At 39.3% G+C, this 19061-nt stretch overlaps 1 protein-coding gene across 2 annotated transcripts in view; it reads left to right on the top strand.

Annotated features, from left to right (window-relative positions):
• LOC137301875 (novel protein similar to elongation factor RNA polymerase II (ell)) overlaps positions 1-19061 on the top strand; it is an 82190-nt gene that overhangs the window by 37105 nt on the left and 26024 nt on the right. For both annotated transcript variants that reach the window (XM_067971580.1, XM_067971581.1), the window contains exons 4-6: positions 8132-8295; positions 9609-9874; positions 18588-18712. In XM_067971580.1, coding sequence (XP_067827681.1) covers positions 8132-8295; positions 9609-9874; positions 18588-18712 — 555 coding nt within the window. The remainder of the gene's footprint in view (positions 1-8131; positions 8296-9608; positions 9875-18587; positions 18713-19061) is intronic.

Here is a 19061-nt window from a genome sequence, read left to right as displayed (position 1 = left end):
GTCACATAAATTCTTGGTGCTCAGTGGTCCACTGCTTATTCCGTCTTTCTCCTTCTTGCTCTCTTCCCCCTTCTCCCCAATGAAACCCAGAACATGGGGACCTCATTTCTTTTTAACCGCAGATCTCTGAGGTTGGAAATCGTGATTTTCTTTGGTAATTGTCATTTTTGTCATGTATGCATGCTTAAACTTCATTTGGCATTGGCTGGATATTTAGAAAGGATAATGTTCCAAGTACCACAATTAAATATTAAACATTTCATTGATGGATTCTAATGATCTTGTTAACTAATAGTTGAAGGCACAGCTTTAGTGGCATTTTAGGGAGATACCTAATGTAATTGTGACTGTAACTTCCATTGAGGGTTTGTGATTGAGGTGGGGGATAGTTGAACTGCACACATGTCATATCTGAGTGTTGATTTCTTTTCCCAAAGCAATTGCGTATCAGCATATAGACAGAAAGAACTTGCATTTTTTTGACACCTTTCATGTCCTTGAAATATCCCAAAATGTTTCACAGCCAATTAATTACTTTTGAAGTATAGTTACTGTTGTTTTCTTGGCAAACACAATTTGTGCACAGCAAGGTTTCATAATAAAATAAATGACCAGTTAATCTGTTTGTTGGTTGAGGAATAAACTTTGTTCCTCTTCGAATAGTGCCATTGGATCTTTTACACCACCTGAATATGCAGACAGGCCTCAGTTTAACATCTCCTCATCCAAATGCTGGCACCTCTAATAATGTAGCACTTTCTCAGTACTGCACTGAAGTGCTCAAGTTCTGGAAAGGAGCTTGAAACCGTGGCCTTCTGACTCAGGCAAGAGTGCTAGGATTGAACTCAGCTGATACTGTAAATGCAGTGAAAGCATCCGAAGTTTTTAGTAATTTGCTACTGGACCTGCCACTTTTGTGTTAATGCTATACTAAATTTAGCTCAATATAAAAGCTATTTTGTGCAAGTATACAATCTTCCTCATTCAGTGCTAGAATTGAACCAGGCCTGGAAAACATTCTGAGGAAATCAAATGGTGGGCTATTCCCTCTCTGGTCATGTGTTGGGAGCAGCAGCTTGTTATTTCCCAGCCAGGAATAACATTCTGTACTCTTAGCATTGCTTTCACAGTGGCGCTTTTGGATATTTTTTGTCAATATTCTTTTTCTTTTTGAAATTACATTAAGATATAAGTGTACGAACACTTAACAAATTTGTTTTAAATGTCAATGAAAATATTAACCCGTTTTAAAAATAATTGGGTTAACATCTTCGCTAATATTCCATGGTGTAATTTTAGGGCTCTAGCGTTTATGATAGTTGTTGTAGTTCATTGTTTCTGTTCACTTACAGCTGACATTTTTTGCTTGTTTTAATCTAAACAAATATAATTTGTTTCAACAATTGAAGACTTGTTTTTGGTTGATGCCCTTTAATTTAATTTGCTTTGCCGTCTGCCTATCAAAAAAGGCAAGTTAACCTCCGGTGGTGTTGCTCATGGTCAAAAATTTAAAATGTCTTTCTTTTTCTGTAACTATCTCTTTGCTTTTCTTCTGTCCTGTAATTCTTAGTCGTCTTCTGTTTGTCTGTGTGTGTGTGTGTGTGTGTGTGTGTATGACATTTTCTGTCATTGTCTCTATTAAATTCTTGCCTGTCTTCTGAACTCTCTTTGCTTGTTTGACATTGTTGCTGAAGCCTACACTTAAATATATGATTCCTATACTTGATGTTAGTCCTCTATCTAATCTTGTACCATGGCCCTGTCCTTTTGCTGACTGGATATGACTGTTCTAAGAAATGTAAAATATCTACATTTTCCTCCCCTTTCCTATGTTTTCCCCCTTGCTCACCCTGCCCAACAGGTTCTTGGAGCGGCAGTGATTGGTAAAGGAAGGCGTAGTGCGCCTATTGACAGTATCCCTGTGGAGGAGATACACAGGAAACTCACCATGGTAATGTTGATGTGGGTTCAACCCTGCTGCTCACACTGGAACACTATCTGCTCGGGGCTGGACATCCAGATCCAGAGCTTCTCCTTCTGGTTGTACTGTAAGCAATATCTTGTGATTAGGTTGGATTCGCCCTGTGCCCAGAACCTGGCCTGTAACTCCCAGACCTGGTATGGCACCCTCACACCCAACAACAGTGCTCTCCCTAACTGTGTCTGTGTCTGTGGCACTACCCTCCTCTCATGGTAGCCACGACGGGAGTAAAACATTTTCCAAAATATAAATGTGTGATTACACCCCACTTCACCGCCGGCCAACACCTGGTCCTTAAAAATGTATGTTTTTCCTCACTGTGTTACTCCAGCTGAGTCCCTGACTTCAATTTTTGAAGCACTCCTGGAATCTTTCTGCCAGCATGCAATGTATTCAGGTATGGGGCCTGGATCTGCTGTCTAATGAGAGCAGATACCAGACTAAAACAGAACAGAAACACTTCAGAAATTAAAATCAGGATATCAGCAGGCGTTTCAATGCACTGAGAAAAAGAATATCTTAAAGGTCTTTTGGAGTCTTGTTTTGTGATTTTTAATTTTAACACAGTATTCGTAGGATTTAAGTTATTATTTTTGGTCATTTTTATTGTTGCCTCAGTGAGAGGTTGTGATCAAGCATTGCTGCTTTCCATGAAGGTTTGCTGTCTAAAGTTCGATGGAAACCATGTGATCTTCTCAGTCACATGATCAGCCGGAGATGAAAAGAGGATCAACAGCACTCCAAAGTTTTTAATAATATAGATTTTTTTTGAAAGAAGATTTTATTATTTTTGACCTGATTCGTCACCGGTTGTCTTCACTCTTGGGATCGACTGTAGTTTTCTTGTGACGAATGCTGTGCTTTTAACTTCCGCCTGTTCCAACTGGTGCCCTGCCAGCTTGTTGAAGTGTATACCTTTAGACATTTGAATCTTGTCGGAAGCCAGCCTCTGTTGTCCTCCTTTTGGACTACTTGACAAATGCAAGCTCAGATTTTGGTTTTGGAAGATTCCATTTTTGAGGGCTTTGGTTTCAGTTCACTCACTAGTCATTGATCAGTCCTATTTAATTTAGCATTCTGGTCAAGTAATTTTTGGGGACACTTGGGTTTCCTGCCAAAAGTAGTTTTTCGTTTCCATTTGGATCAAGAAATTGTAATTCCTTCATTTTATCCATCTCCTCACAAATCAGAGCAAGGATGTCATCACTTCCACAATGTTCAGCCTGACAGACTTTGTGTCTAACTGCAGAATGTGCCAAATCATTTTGCCAGATAATTGTTTGTTCCAGGTGGCAAGAGAAATCAGTATCTAAGCAAAAGTTGTAAAACGGACAGTGGATTCTATCAACTCTCTGGCACGAGACCATATCTGTCAGGAGATGGGAGGGTGGCCCATGAAAGTTTATTTAGCCTATTCAACAACGTTCTAGGGCATTGAAGCAGATTCTGTTAACAACATCTGTAAAGCTGCTGCATGGATTAACCCCAGCAAGCTTGGAAAACAGTAGTTTAGACTTAACAAGTGTAGACGAACAAACTTTGGTAGATCTGTTCTGGTGACTGGGTGCCTGGATGTACCTGTTTCTGGATTTTGTTTGTTTATAGGTCAGAACAAATTACTTCTCTGGCATGTGGCTGAGGCATTATGTGGTGCTGGATTAGGTTACTTTATGGGTTGGCGTCCCCAGACGTTGTTATGTACCAACATCAAAAATGTCACTGGGGGCGTTGACCACCACTGGATTTCCTCAAAATGTGATCCAGGCCTGTCTTAACTCCAGCAGTGTATACAGGATGCAGCCTTTCATATGTTGAGGGAGATCATACAACTTGGATGATCTATTATTCTTTTATTCAAACTTAACAAACAAATAAGACATAGAAACATAGAAAATAGGAGCAGGAGTAGGCCGTTCGGCCCTTCGAGCCTGCTCCGCCATTCAATATGATCATGGCTGATCCTCTTTCTCAATACCATATTCCTGCTCTCTCCCCATACCCCTTGATGCCTTTTGTGTCTAGAAATCTATCTAGCTCCTTCTTAAATATATTCAGTGACTTGGCCTCCACATCCTTCTGTGGTAGAGAATTCCACAGGTTCACCACCCTCTGAGTGAAGAAATTTCTCCTCATCAGTCCTAAATGTCCTACCCCATATCCTGAGACTGTGACCCCTCGTTCTGGACCCTCCAGCCAGGGGGAACATCCTCCCTGCATCCAGTCTGCCTAGCCCTGTCAGAATTTTATACGTTTCAATGAGATCCCCTCTCATTCTTCTAAATTCTAGCGAATACAGGCCTGGTGAACCCAGTCTCTCCTCATATGACAGTCCTGCCATCCCAGGAATCAGTCTGGTGAACCTTCGCTGCACTCCCTCTATGGCAAATATATCCTTTCTTAGGTAAGGAGACCAAAACTGCACACAATACTCGAGGTGTGGTCTTACCAAGGCCCTGTATAACTGCAGTAAGACATCCTTGCTCCTGTAGTCAAATCCTCTTGCAATGAAGGCCAAAATACCATTTGCCTTCCTAACTGCTTGCTGCACCTGAACACCCAGGTCCCTTTGTACATCAACATTTCCCAATCTATCACCATTTAAATAATACACTGCCTTTCTGTTTTTCCTTCCGAAGTGGATAACTTCACATTTACCCACGTTATACTGCATCTGCCATGTATTTGCCCACTCACTCAACTTGTCTAAATCGCCTTGAAGCCTCTTTGCATCCTCCTCACAACTCACAGTCCCACTTAGTTTTGTGTCGTCAGCAAACTTGGAAATATTACATTTGGTTCCCTCGTCCAAATCATTGCTATAAATTGTGAATAGCTGGGGCCCAAGCACTGATCCTTGCGGTACCCCACTCGTCTCTGCCTGTACCCTGAAAAAGACCCATTTATTCCTACTCTCTGTTTCCTGTCTGTTAACCAATTTTCAATCCATGGCAGTATATTACCCCCAGTGCCATGTGCTTTAATTTTGCACACTAGCCTCTTATGTGGGTCTTTATCAAAGGCCTTCTGAAAATCCAAATACACCACATCCACTGGTTCTGCCTTATCTATTCTACCAGTTACATCCTTAAAAAAAACTCCAGTAGGTTTGTGAAACACTATTTCCCTTTCATAAATCCATGTGGACTTTGTCTAATCCCGTTGATATTTTCTAAGTGTCCTGTTATCATATTCTTTATAATAGACTCTAGTATTTTCCCTACTACTAATGTTAGGCTAACCGGTCTGTAGTTCCCTGTTTTCTCTCTCCCTCCTTTTTAAATAGACATTCCTCAGCCTTGATTGTCACAAGAAAAAAAAATGTTTCTCATACCACAGGGAAAAAAATCACCTGGGAGAATATCCATTTAAAAAGAAGTTCTACAACAATACTTTTAACATAGAAAAACATGCCAAGGCATTTCACGGAGGTGTAATCAGAGAAAAATGGATGATGAGCCAAAGGAGGAGATATCAGGGTATGAGTTTTAAGGAAGGTCTTGGAGATGGAACGACGGTGGGGTTTAAGGAGGGAATTCCAGTGCAAGGGGCCTAGACAACGGAAGGCACGGCTGTCAAGAGGGAGAGGGAGATGCACAAGAATCCTGAGTCAGAGGGACGGATAGTTCTGGGGATGGTAGAGGCTAGAGAGAGGGAGGTGGTGGGCATGCGTAGGTCAGCGAGGATGGGGTTGATGGGTGAGCGGGACTTGGGATAGGATACAGGGAGCAGAAGTTTTAGATGAGCTGAAGTTTATGGAGCGTGGGGGATGGGAGCCAGGCCAGGAGAGCATTGGAATAGTCAAAGTTTAAGAATTTTTTCTGACTTAACAGAAGTCTAGTAGAATTGCAGCTTCCTTAGGGCAGCAGCCTCTTTGTGAACTAAGCTAGTGTGAATATGGAGCATTTTATGATGCACCAGCAAAGCCAACAGACAGTCCTAGGGTTATCCCTCAAGCATTTCTCTTTGCAGCTGCAGTCATGGGTTTTCCATTGCCATATTTTGTCTGAAGAATGGGTGGAAGAGCTATGTCTTCTCCTTTATAGGAGCCTCCCAAGTTCAGAGCAGTTATTTTCTGATGACGTGCAAGTACAAGATCTTCTGAGCAGTTAAGGACCTGTTGCTTGTTGAGGCTATCTGGGGTGGGGGAACCTATGGATCCACTCCAGTCACCTTCTATTTGCAAAAGTTGTGGTTCTCAACCCCCTTTTGCATATCATAAAGGAGATCAGTGAACTGCAGTCAAGCTGAAGGGAATGTACTCCCATAATTAGATCAGGACAGTCCCAGAAAATATATCAAACTCCACATAAGAATGTCAAATTTTGTTTGATAATGCTCCTGTGAATCGCCTTGGGATGTTTTACTACATTAAAGGTGCTATATAAACGCAAGTTGTTGTACAACCATTATAAGGTGCTGCTATTTGCCTCATCTATTTCTATCTGGATCAATGGTTGGTAATACTGTCCTCAGCGGAAGTTTCAGAGGAGGCCTTTCAGATTGTCTCATTGTTGGAAACCATGAGAATTGTGATCAAGCTTTGTGTTTTATGTCAGATGGATTTATTGAGATACAAGCGGAGTATTTTAAATTCATGTGGATGTCACCACAACTCTTGTGGATTTTAGGCTTGGTGGCTCAGCCATGTATGGTGCTGAGGGCATGTTTATTCATGCATACTCTAATACTTAGGCCTTCACATAAGTCAAAGGGGGCAAATTTGTTGGTCAGATTTGGATTTAAGCCCCATCTTTAGTCACTAATTTTAATGATCAATTCCTTCCTCAAAGAATAGAGAGCTTGAGTGCTTAAGATATGTGATCTTCCATATATTGGTTGAGAGCTAAATTGTGCTCCATGAAGGAATTTCTTTAACTTGTGTATGGGTGGTATTAAGTATGTGCCTACTATTTCTGGTAAAGTCCCTACCACTTATAGTGGGCACGTTCATGCAAATGCGATTTGCCCGATATGCGCAATGGCCATTATAACGTGGTAGTGCTATAAGAATGTTGTCGTCGCTCACCGGCATCCGCAGCTCCCTGAACCTCCTCCTGAACAAAGCTCCTTACTGCCGGACCCTAGACCTGACCAAGGACCCCAGCTCCGTAGCGCCAACCTCACCTTGGCCATCGTCATCAGGAAACTGGAGAAGCAGCCAGCAGGACCTGTCATTCAGAAACAAGCCATTACCAGGTAGAGCATCTCGGCAAAATCCAGAGAGGAGGGAAAAACACACAAATCTTAACTCCTTCATCGAACAACCATTTAAACAATCCAAACACCTTATCAGGGCACTAAATTTCGGCTGCTGGGATTGTTGCGCATGAAGTGTTATTTTTGTGAAATCTATTTTTTAAAACATGCATAAGTTTTTCATGTGTTCTTCACTCATACAGTATCAAAAGTGAGTAAGCATAGCTATTTCTGCCTTAAATAAATGGAGCACTTAAGACGCTATAACCGGCAATTTTGAAATTGACGTTAATGCAAATGGGTAATGGTTATCGCTTTTTGGCCAATGTAACCAACTGCCTGTTTTAAGCATGGATGTTTTCAGTGGTGGGACTGTATCCAAGTTCATGAGGAATGCTTGTAAAGTGAGAAAAACTCTTACCCCCCCCACCAGGTCACCCCTTAATGGGACTTGTGTTTACTTCTCAGCAAGCTATTATTAGATCTTTTTGAATTCACGGTTTCTTGTGTTTTTCTCACAAAGACCAGTTATTTTATTAATTATTCTTTTGGTATGAAGGGTTGATGAACTGCAGGTGATGTTGGTAGATGGGTAGGAATATGTTTAAGGGCCAATGTAGTCAGTGCATTATTTGTATGTGAGAATGAGGAAGACCATACTAAAAGATAGGTAATCTAATATTAGATCAGACTAAAATACAATTGCATCTCTTTGAGATCTTTCGATGTTCTGATGGTGTAATTTCCTTTGCTGTACCCAAATTATTATTTCGATGTTCTGATGGTGTAATTTCCTTTGCTGTACCCAAATTATTATTTAAAAAGTGGCAAAGTATAGAATTTTTGTTTTATTAAAAGTTTAACAGAAGAATAGTATATTTGAATAGGGCCAATACTTTTTGTTGAAGGATGTGTTGCTGAGTGGTTTTGTTTTGCTTTTGTTGTTTAAACCAGTTTTGAAAGAAACCAACTTGACTGCCTGGGAAGTATTCAGGATAAAATCACAGTTTGTGCCACTGATGACTCCTACCAGATGACTCGAGAACGAATGTCACAAGTAGAGAAGGAGTCATGGAGTCGAACAACTATAGAAATTAAACCAGGGGCGTCATATCAAGGTATAAATACCATAAAACTGAAATGATGGTCTGTACACGTTTAATTCTTGATTCAACAAAATGTACCTTTTGTAACCAAGCTCTATCAGATAGCAAGTCTAAGAATTTATTTCCTACAGAAATATACCTTGTGTTGCCTGTGGTTTGTTGCCAAACCTATAACTTGGCAAGTTGGTTGAAAGCTCAATTGCGTACAGTCACAAGAGTGTACCTGTAATACTCTTGTCCCAAAAAGCATATCTTTGTTGTAACTACTGATAGATATATATTTCCTCATTTATTTAAACTTGCAGTACATTTAGGAATGTAAGAAAATAGTTTGCACTTAATTAAATATGGTCAGTATATTTTCAATTAAATAAATCACTAAAAATTTCAGAATAACATAAGTACTGAATGCATTTTATTTTCTCAACCTGCACATTGTGTGGTGCTGAATATGCAGCTTCAGTCAGGTAACTAGATATGTGAGAGCTGTGGCAAAATGGCCTCTTAATAACCTGTATACAACTTACATAATAAGATTATGATGATTAAGTAAATGTCCTACTTTCCATTGAATGGCAAATGCTGAGTGCTTTGGAAGCGGTCTCCAGTTAACTTGGTGAACAATTGCTACACAAATTAAAGCAACAGACATCATTGTAGGTTATATGAGAGTTAGCTGCTGGATTGACTTTTTCTCAAACTGTATAGTACATGACCTGTTTCCATAATATCTAACAACTAGTAGTGTTTAAATCCTTAATTTATAGCATATCATTTTGAAACAAAAGCACTGTGAAAGTGGTATTTAAGTTTTGACGAACAAATTTAAAACAGAAAAGTGTATCTATTCTATTCCTCTTATTAAATAACATCTTTTTCCTGAGAAATAGCCTAAGCGGAAAGAATTTGAGCAATTGTAAGAATATATGGCTCAGAAAACTGCTATTGGAAATTTTGAAACTTATTTAAAATATGAAATGTAAATGAGTAAAATGTACATTACATTGTAAACAAAACTTCAAATAATTTTGTAATTTACAAGAGATTGTATGTAGGTTTCTGCACTAAATACAAAAGCATTACCTTGAACTCAAATATTTAGTGCAACCGAGTGATCACTAAAAACAAGCTGTACTTTAACTGGCACCTTTGAATTAAACCTTATTTTGTAGCTATTCTTAGCATATAAGTCCATTCAGTAATCTACTGATTTATCATAGCCCACTGTTATCTCCCCCTTTATTTAAAGATGGCCTTGCTTGTAAGTGTTTTCTTTTGTTACCTAGCATGTTTACCGCCATTTAAAATCCAGTTTTGTTTCCCAGGTGCGCGCAAACCAGTCCATATTCGAAAGCAAGCCGCAAGCCCAGCTGCAGATGGCATTCCTCTTAGAAAGCACTCTCCCACAATGAATCCATGCTTTGGGGTGAAGAAAAACCATGCCAGTATCGTTGCCCAAAAGCCACTTAGAGATCGTATCATCCACCTTTTAGCGTTGAAGCCATATAAAAAGCCTGAACTTATTCTTTGGTTGGAGAGAGAGAAAGCAAACCCAAAGGACAAAGCTGAACTGTCGTTTATATTGGACCAGGTGAGAAAGAAAGAACTTGAATTTGTACAGTGCCTTGCACGACCTCAGGATGTCCTTAAGCACTTTACAGCCAATGAAATACTTTTTGAAGTGTCGTCACTGTTGTAATGTAGGGAATTGTAAACAATTTTACAACACCAAGTTATAGTCCAACAAATTTATTTTAAATTCCACAAGCTTTCGGAGGCTTCCTCCTTCGTCAGGTCCATCACCGGCATCTCCACGTAATGTAGGGAAACACGGTAGCCAATTTGCGCACAGCAAGTTCCCACAAAACAGCAGTGACCTAGATAACAAGACAATCTGCTTTAGGGATGTTGAGTGAGGGATAAATATTAGCCAGAACACCAGCAGTGTACCCCCTGCTCTTCTTCAAATAGTGCCATGGGATCTTTTATGTCCACCTGACAGAGCAGACTGGGCTTTGGTTTAATGTCTCATTGAAAAGACGGCACCTCCGACAGTGTAGTGCAGAAGTTGAAAGGAGTAATGTGCACTATCTGGCTTGTGTAGTACCTGTTAATTATGAATTTAGAGAAGTTAGGAACCAGTCGTTCACTTTGACCATATGAATTGTAATAAATTAATTCAAAAAAGATTTTTTAATTGACCTTTATTGTGAGTGTAAATATTACACTTCTAATATTGTACTGGTTTTTAGGTTGCAGAATTTCTGCACGAAAATTTAGGACCAATTTTAGTAGTTTCGTACCTTTCTCTAATCTCTTTATTTTACGAGTAATTAAGTGCTGAGTTTTTCTGAAACTATGAGTTTGAAAATCAAAAATTTCAGTCCTTTTTTTTAAGTTACAGAAGCCAGATGGAGATGGTATGATCAACTGAGTGTAGCTTCCATTTACTTTCAATATAAATGCATAGTATACTGTGGATAATCACTTGAGTTGTATTTGCAGGATAGTGGAGGGGGAAAGAAGGATATCTCCTTTCGTGATTAACAGTGTTCCAGCAAATCGTATGATGGAAGTGGGAGCCGTGATCTGATTCTGAAGTATAAGACCTTGTACAGCTATAGTCTCCATTTCAACATAAAGCCTAGTGAAATGGTCTTTATTAGTCTTGATATGAAGAAAATACTTGCTGCACTCTGACTTTCCCTTGTCTTCTTGAACCAAGCACCTTCTGGTCTTGGGTGGGGTCCCTGTTCCCATGTCTCATGCAGTGCCACTTTTAAGCCATTGCTGAGGGTTTTGCAGAAACGATTGAAGGTAAATTGCTGCCCTGAGTTTCCTTCCCTGTTGTGAACTGTTCTGCTGTACTCCTTCTGTAACACAGCATATAATTCACAGTGGAGGAATGTGGGTGGTCTGAACACGTTGCACAACTTTGTGTAATGTATGTTGGTGTATAGCCAAATATTTTTATAAAATTTAGTTGAACACAATATTCTGTTTGTCACTAAGTGTACCATTACCGAGTGTTTTTTGATAAGATTGTCACAAAGTCGAATGTAATTCTCAATTTCCTGATGCATTCCATTCAGTCCATGGTACTGTGTAGGAATGCTTGCTTTGGCTAATCCAGCATACAGCTTTTAAACTTGTTTCAGTCGTTTCAATATTTTTTAAAAAGTCATTCAACCTTTGATTTTATTTTCAAGTTTTCAGTGAACCCTGTCTTTGAAACCCTTAGGTTTGTAAAATTTAGTCTTGTAGCTAACTACACACAGATATAAAATATTAACTCTTACTGACTCTTGTTGGAGTGACTAGTATATTCCCATATTGTTCACATAAGGAGTACCTTTAGATTATGTTTTACAGTATTACAAAACTGGTTGCATCACCGCTTGAGAAAATGTTGTTACAGGTGTTCTGGTTAGACTGAGCAAGGGGTTTAGTGGAAATCTATTTTCAGAAGATAGACGCGCTGACGTGCTATTAAGAAACCTTAAGAGAAAAAAGTAAAACGCTAATTGGTAGATCACATAATTAATTAAGGCAAATTAATTTCAAAGGGAATATAACCTGGAGGAAGAAATTCCTTGCCAATAGGAACAATCAGTACTTCACTTGAAAATGGTGTCTGTAACCTGCTGCCACAATGAACACGACACTTGCTGCTCCACCTTTTTACGTTTATGTTCTCTGAAAAGAGTTTACAATCCATCTGTTCACAATCTGATTCAGAATTGGTTTAGTCGATTTTCAGGATAAGCATGTTTGTACATGTAAACAACTTCAGGTCCTTTCACCTGTGCCTATTTACAGAATTGTTGCCTACCTTGATTGATCTGAACTAGAAACATTACAACTTATCCTTCCACAAGTACACAAACACGCTCTCCCTTTTCCCTCTTTCTCATTTCTGTTTCTTCTTCTCATAATTTAGTAACACTTTGGTGATAGTGGTACTGCCAAGAGGTATTGCCTGTTTCTCCTCATGCTTCTGTAAAGCGCCTTGGGACATTCTTCTACGTTAAAGATGCTATTGCTGTTGTTGAAGTTGTTCATTTCTACCCACCATTTTGTTTTTGCTGTTTCCCAAGCTTTACACTTTCTTTTATGTTTAGTACTAGGACCACTGCTTTTCTTGATATATATTAATGACTTTGACTTGGTTGCAAAGGGCACAATTTCAAAATATGCAGATGACACAAAACTTGGAAGTGTAGTAAACAGTGAGGAGCATAGTAATAGACTTCAAGAGGACATAGACTGGCTGGTGGAATGGGTGGACACATGGCAGATGAAATTTGATAAAGTGTGAAGTGATACATTTTGGCAGGAAGAATTTAGAGAGGCAATATAAACTAAGTGGTACAATTCTAAAGGGGTGCAGGAAGATTTACTATAATGATTCCAGGGATGAGAGACTTCAGTTACGTGGATAGACTGGAGAAGCTGGGGTTGTTCTCCCTAGAGCATAGAAGGTTAAGAGGAGATTTGATAGAAGTGTTCAACATCATGAAGGGTTCAGATAAAGTAAATAAAGAGAAACTGTTTCCATTGGCGGAAGGTTTGAGAACCAAAGGACACAGATTTAAGGTGATTGGCAACAGAACCAAAGGCGACATGAGGAAACACTTCTTTACACAGCGAGTAGTTACGATTTAGAATGCGCTACTTGAAAGGATGGTGGAAGCAGATTCAATTGTGGCTTTCAAAAAGGAATTGGATAAATACTTGAAGGGTAAAAATTTGCAGGGCTATGGGGAAGGAGCGGGAGAATGGGACTAACTGGATTGCTGTTACAAAGAGCTGGCACGGACTCGATGGGCCAAATGGTGACCTCCTGTGCTGTAACCATTCTAGGATCCTTTTTTAAAAAAAAATTCTCTCCCATTGTTTACCTCTCCCGTTCCCCCATCTCGAACTGCAAACGCAGATGCAATTTAAAAAAAAATTCCCAGCCTCACTCCATGAAAGCCCCATTGGCGCTTAACCCATTCACACACACACTGCTCCCCAGCCCAAACCCTCTTTTAGACTTTGTGGCCCCACACAGTGCTACAGCCCAAACCACTTTTCTTTTCATTTGCAGCCCTGCTTAAGGAAATCCCTTTGCTCCCTGATCTGTTGACGGGTCCTGCAACTTTACTTCCTGGCTCTGCTCTGGGGTAACCTTCCTGCTGCCAGACCAATTGACAGGCTGCACTTGCCACCCCAGCCCTGATGTCGGCTTGTAATCCTGCCGGTTCAGCCCCAGTGCCTGACTCCACACCAGCCCTGGACCCAGCCCTGATATTCCCTGATGTCAGCTGCCTTTTTTTTTTCTCTCTTTGATAGCAGGATTGTTCCTTTTACTCTAAGGGATAGCTTTGCTATTTTCTGTTTACATTCAAAGTAGAGAAATTGCGGTTAGTCACTTTTAAAGGAGCTTGGTTTCGCCCTGGTCATCTTAAAAAAATATTCTAACGCATGTGGAACAAAAATTACAGAAAAGTTTGATTTATGTAGATTTACCATTTTAACAAGTGTTTTTACCCTGAAGGTTCAACATCTCAAATCAATACATTCAGACACCTACTGTAAATGACTGATCATTGTAGACAACTGCACACTGTTAGGATTTATCTTTTTACAAATTAATCTTGTGTGTTCTCTTCTTGTGGCATTTTAACTACTGTTTTACATTTAATTTATTTATTGTGTTATCCCAAGTAAAATTCTATTCCTACATTTAAAACTTCCATCTGCTTTCAGGACCATGAGGTTTTCAGCCACCAACTTTATAATATATTGAAATTCTTAATACTCTAAACACCCCAAGTACATTTTGATCATGTCCTAACACTGCAACAATAATCCTAATGTCAATTACTCTTTTTTCCTCCATTTGTGTCACAAATGCAGCTACAAGGCATAGCATTTCTTATGAGCAGCATCATGGGAACTACACTAGAATATAATATTTTTATGTCCGTCATTTTCTGAGTCTAAATATAGATGGATAGATAGAGAGACAAATATATATATAATGTCATAGATACGTGAAAGCCTTGCATCTAACACATCCATCACACTTTAAAGCATCATACATACGCAGTCTACATCACATTTGCACCAGATTGGCTCAAATATATTCACAAAGCAACAACAAATCAAACTAGACACATAGGGACCCGACCAATGAACAAAAAGCCCCTTAAAAAGTATCTTTTTTAAAAAAAGCAAAGACAACAAATTTGCCTCTAATCAAACTCAGAATGTGCCTAATCACAAATTAGACTTTATGCCCTTAAAGAGACATCCAGATTTAGCACAGTTCCACCATAACAGCAAAGTAATACAATGTGCATTGCATGGTATAAAGCCAGCAGATCCTCTGACTTTCTGGGAGCATACCATGGGAAGACATGCTCGTAGTTTGTTGAAGTTTAGTTTGTCTTTGCATAAGAATTTGCATAGATAATATGGAGCAGTTAGTACTTAATTGTTTTTATATAGGTATGGACAGCACAAATAATTTGCAGACTACAAAAATTTAGAGATATATAATGAAAACTAGGCAGGTTGCTGGAAGCTTTGTTGCCTTTAAGTTGTAAGTATTGCAAAACTAAAATGTTGCTTAACTTGAACCATTTAAGATCTGAACTTGGGAGTTTTCAGAATAAACCCACTGTTTCCATCATTTAATGGAATTCTAGTGGAACCCACTTCAAATGGAACTTTGATAAAATGAAGTTGATGTTTACTGTACAGAATTTGTGCTATCTGTAAATATAGTATTTGTGCTGTGTGGAATATCTAAATTCAAATATTTATATTAAATAGTTAACAAAGGCATGCACTTCTGTCTACAAACCTTACATCCTGTCAAAATGTTTGTCAACATTTAACATTGATAATCCCTATTTAAAATGTTATAAAATAAATCTGTATGTAATCTTTTATTTAGACTGTCAAAATCTTAGCTAAGTATTTAAATATTTTGCCGTCACGGTTTGTTAATGAACCAACTGAATCGTTCAAAGTGCTTTTTGAAAAAGATTTTGGCTGCCATTTTTTTGCCAGAAATTGAAATGTCTAAAGTCAAAACCAGGTTTTAAATTTATTTTTTATTTAAAAATTTACATATTGCACAATAAGAACTTGTATTTACATAATGCCTTTTGGGACATCCCAATGCATTTTCCAACCAATTAATTATTTTAAAGTGTAGGCAAATGCAGCAGATGATTTGTGCAGACCAAAATGCCACAAACAACAATGAGATAAATGACCAGTTAATGGTAGTGTTGTTTGAGAGATACAACAGAATGTTTTGATGCTTGCACAAATGTAATCAATAGATGTAGCGGAATTGGCATACAGTGTTTAATTGGCTTACTATGCTTAGTGATACCTTTATCAGCAAAATCGCAACTTTTAAGTAATTTTGACCTGTTTTAAATATCATCCAGATATTTACATTTGCAACAGTAAGCTGTGTTCCCGAATCATTTATCATTAGCTACAGGGGATTGAGAATAAGTGTATGGTAGCTTGCTCACAGATTTAGGCCTGCTGCAGAAGCAAGTGTTTCAGCCAACCAAAATAATGTAATATATTCCATTCTTGGCTATTTTGCAAAACCTTAATGTGTAAGATCAGATCTATAAAATATCCCTTTCAAATTTTCAAATTTTAGCTCAACTCAAACATTTAATATAAAAAAAGTCTTTGAGTAAATTTATATAAAAAGGTAATTGATGATTATTATGTCTTATCAGAATTTTTATCGACTATGGTGGCAACAGAGACACTTGTGCCATGGTTCTTGCCATGGAAATCCTGCCAAATAAATTGTAAAGCTCAGTTTTTGTTTATTTGTTCTAGGGATGTGGATGATACCGGGAAGGCCACATTACTCATCGCTAGTTGCCCTGAGAAGGTTTTGGTGAGCCTTCTCCTTGAAACCCCCTCCCCCCCCACCCGCTACAGTCCTTTTGCTGATGGCGCTTCCACAATGGTGTTAGGGAATTCCAGGATATTGACTCAGTGATGATGAACAAACAGCGATTATATACCTAAGCCATTGTGACATGGAGGGAAAATTGGAACTAATAATGTACCCACACCACTGAGCTCCTCGTCCTTCTCTGTGGTAGGAGTTGCAAGGGAGGGAGATGCTATTGAAGTAACCTTGGTGAGTTGTTGCAGTTTATGCTGTAGATCGTACAAACTGCAGCCACAGTGCACCAGTGATGGAGGAGGTGGATATTGAGTCCAGTGGCAAGGGTACTGATCAAGTAAACTACTCTTTCTTGGATGATGAACTTGTTGAGAGTTGTTGTGGCTGCGTCCATCACACTCCTGACTTGAGCCTTGTAGACAAAGATGCATCTTTGAGGGGTCAGGCAAGTTTGAGCCATTTGTCATGGGGTACCCAGCATCTGCCCTTCTCTTGTAGCCAAGTATTGATATGATTTGTCCAGTTAAGTTAATGGTCAGTGGTGCTCTCAAGATATTGATGGTGGAGGACTCTGCATTGGTGGTGCCGTTGAAGTTCAGGGGGAGAGGGCTGGACCTTCTTTTGTTTGAGATGGTTATCAGCAGCCATTTGTGTGGCACAAATGCTACGTGCCACTTTTTAGCCCAAGCCTGAATATTATCAAGGTCCTGCTATTGGCTGACATGGGCTGCTTTATTATCGGTGGAGTTGTGAATGGAGCTGAACACTGGAATTGTCAGTGAACAACTTCACTCCTGACCTAATGAAGGAGGGAAGGACATTGATGAAACAGCTGAAGATGGTTTCGGTGAGGACGCTTCCCTGAGGATCTCTTGCAGCGATGTCCTAGGGCTGTGAGGACTGGTCTCTGATAATTGCAACTATTTTCCTTTGTGTGGGTATGACTCCAGCCATTGGAGGGCTTTCCCTTTGACTAGTTTTGCTAGGGCTCCTTGGTGCCATACTTGGAAAAATGCTGCCTTGATATTAAGGGAAGCTACTCACCTCTCCTCTGGCATTCAGCTCCTCCATCCATGTTTGGATCAGGGCTGTGATAAGGTCCAAAACCAAGTGGTGCTAGTGGAATGTTGAACTTGAGCAGGCTATTGGTGAATTGTTGTGACTCGATGACACTGTTGATGACTCTTTCCATCACTTTGCTGACAATAGGTAGGAGACTTATAGGGTGGTAATTGGCTGGGTTAGATTTATCCTGCTTTTGTGGATAACGTACACTTGGGCAATCTTCCACATTGTCGAGTAGATGCCAGTGCCATAACTGTACTGGAACAGCTTGATTAGGTGAGAGGCTCGTTCCAGTGCACAGATCTTCAGAACTACAGCCATGATGTTGTCCATTGTACTCAGTCACTTAATATCATGTGGCATGAACTGAATTGGCTGGACACTGGTATCTGTGAAGGTGGGGCCTGCAGGGGGAGGCCAAACAAAATCATCTACTCGGCACTTTTGGCTGAAGACACTGGCACTCGCGTGCTGAGCTCCACCACATGATTGAGGAAGTATTGGCAGGTATAATGCGCCCCCCCCACCCCACCCCACCCCTAACAAAAAATAAATATCAAAATGTCCTGTGTAAAGTAATTTGGTTTAAAATTTGGAAGCCATTTAAGATTATTTTAACTTGCCATTAAGGGGAAAATCTTTAAGATTTGATTCCCTTCTCTTTAAAAGTTATTGTGGCTTCTGCTTTCACCACTGTTCCTATTGTGGCATTCCATGTTCTAATAACCCTCTGTTTTAAAAAAAAATCCCCATACCTCACCAATTGTTCTTTTGGTGATCTTAAATGTATGCCTTCTGGTTATTGACTCAAATATTTTATAGTACAACACTCATTTAGAGTGATGTCTTAATACGCAATCAGTGATCAGGATTATAAAATGAGGAATGTGCTACAGTACATTTTAAACTCTGAAATAACTCTCAATATTAAGTAAGTTTAATCCGGTGTTGAAATTACTTTGCACTGCATGGGAATATTTTTGTCTACTTCAGAGGATGAATTTGATTTTAAGGATTTCACTTTATTGAAATTAAACTTAGTGGGCTTTATTGTAATTCTTTTTATTCTATTGGAACTTGCAAGAAGGCACTGTGAAACCTCACGCTCTAGCAGTAAAGAAATCTTGTTTACATGACTTCTTTCCCCCATCATCCACACACAAAAAAATGCACTTTGAATGGGTAGTTCTAATTTAAATAAAATGTCACTATAATTTCTAAGCCCCTGTTTCAGTATCAACTTGCTTATTCGGATTATTTTGTTCTGAGCATGCATTTTACTTCCTCATTATAGGTAGCAAAGTTAAATGTAAAAGACAATAGCTATACACTAAAAGATGAGCTCTACAAGGAAGTCCAACAGGATTGGCCTGGCTATAGTGACGAAGAAAAGCAATTGATACGAAGACGCCTAATAAGGTAGACTTTTATACATCTATATTATTATTATGATATAAAAGTTTACACTTTTCTCATGCCTCAAACCTTGCAAAGTGTTACAAGTATTTTTTTAAAAGGTGGATGACCTGTCATTTCATTCTAAGTTTTCAGACCTTAATCTAGCCTCTCGCCAAGGGCATGATTTATAAGCAGCTGCCAATCTACAGAACCTTCCCCCAGCAATTAGCCTGTAATTGATCTCCAGGTATGCCTATTTAAACCACTTCCCTGCAGGGAGTGCCTGAGCATCGAGGAAGTGCTTTAAATAGGCATATCTGGAGATCAATTAGAGGGATTGGCCAGGCTAGCCACAGCTCCACCTTAGCAA

This window comes from Heptranchias perlo, chromosome 34 (assembly GCF_035084215.1).
Source record: "Heptranchias perlo isolate sHepPer1 chromosome 34, sHepPer1.hap1, whole genome shotgun sequence".
Lineage (NCBI taxonomy): Eukaryota > Metazoa > Chordata > Chondrichthyes > Hexanchiformes > Hexanchidae > Heptranchias > Heptranchias perlo.
Note: the sequence above shows the minus strand (reverse complement) of the source record. Positions and strands in the feature narration are given on the sequence as shown.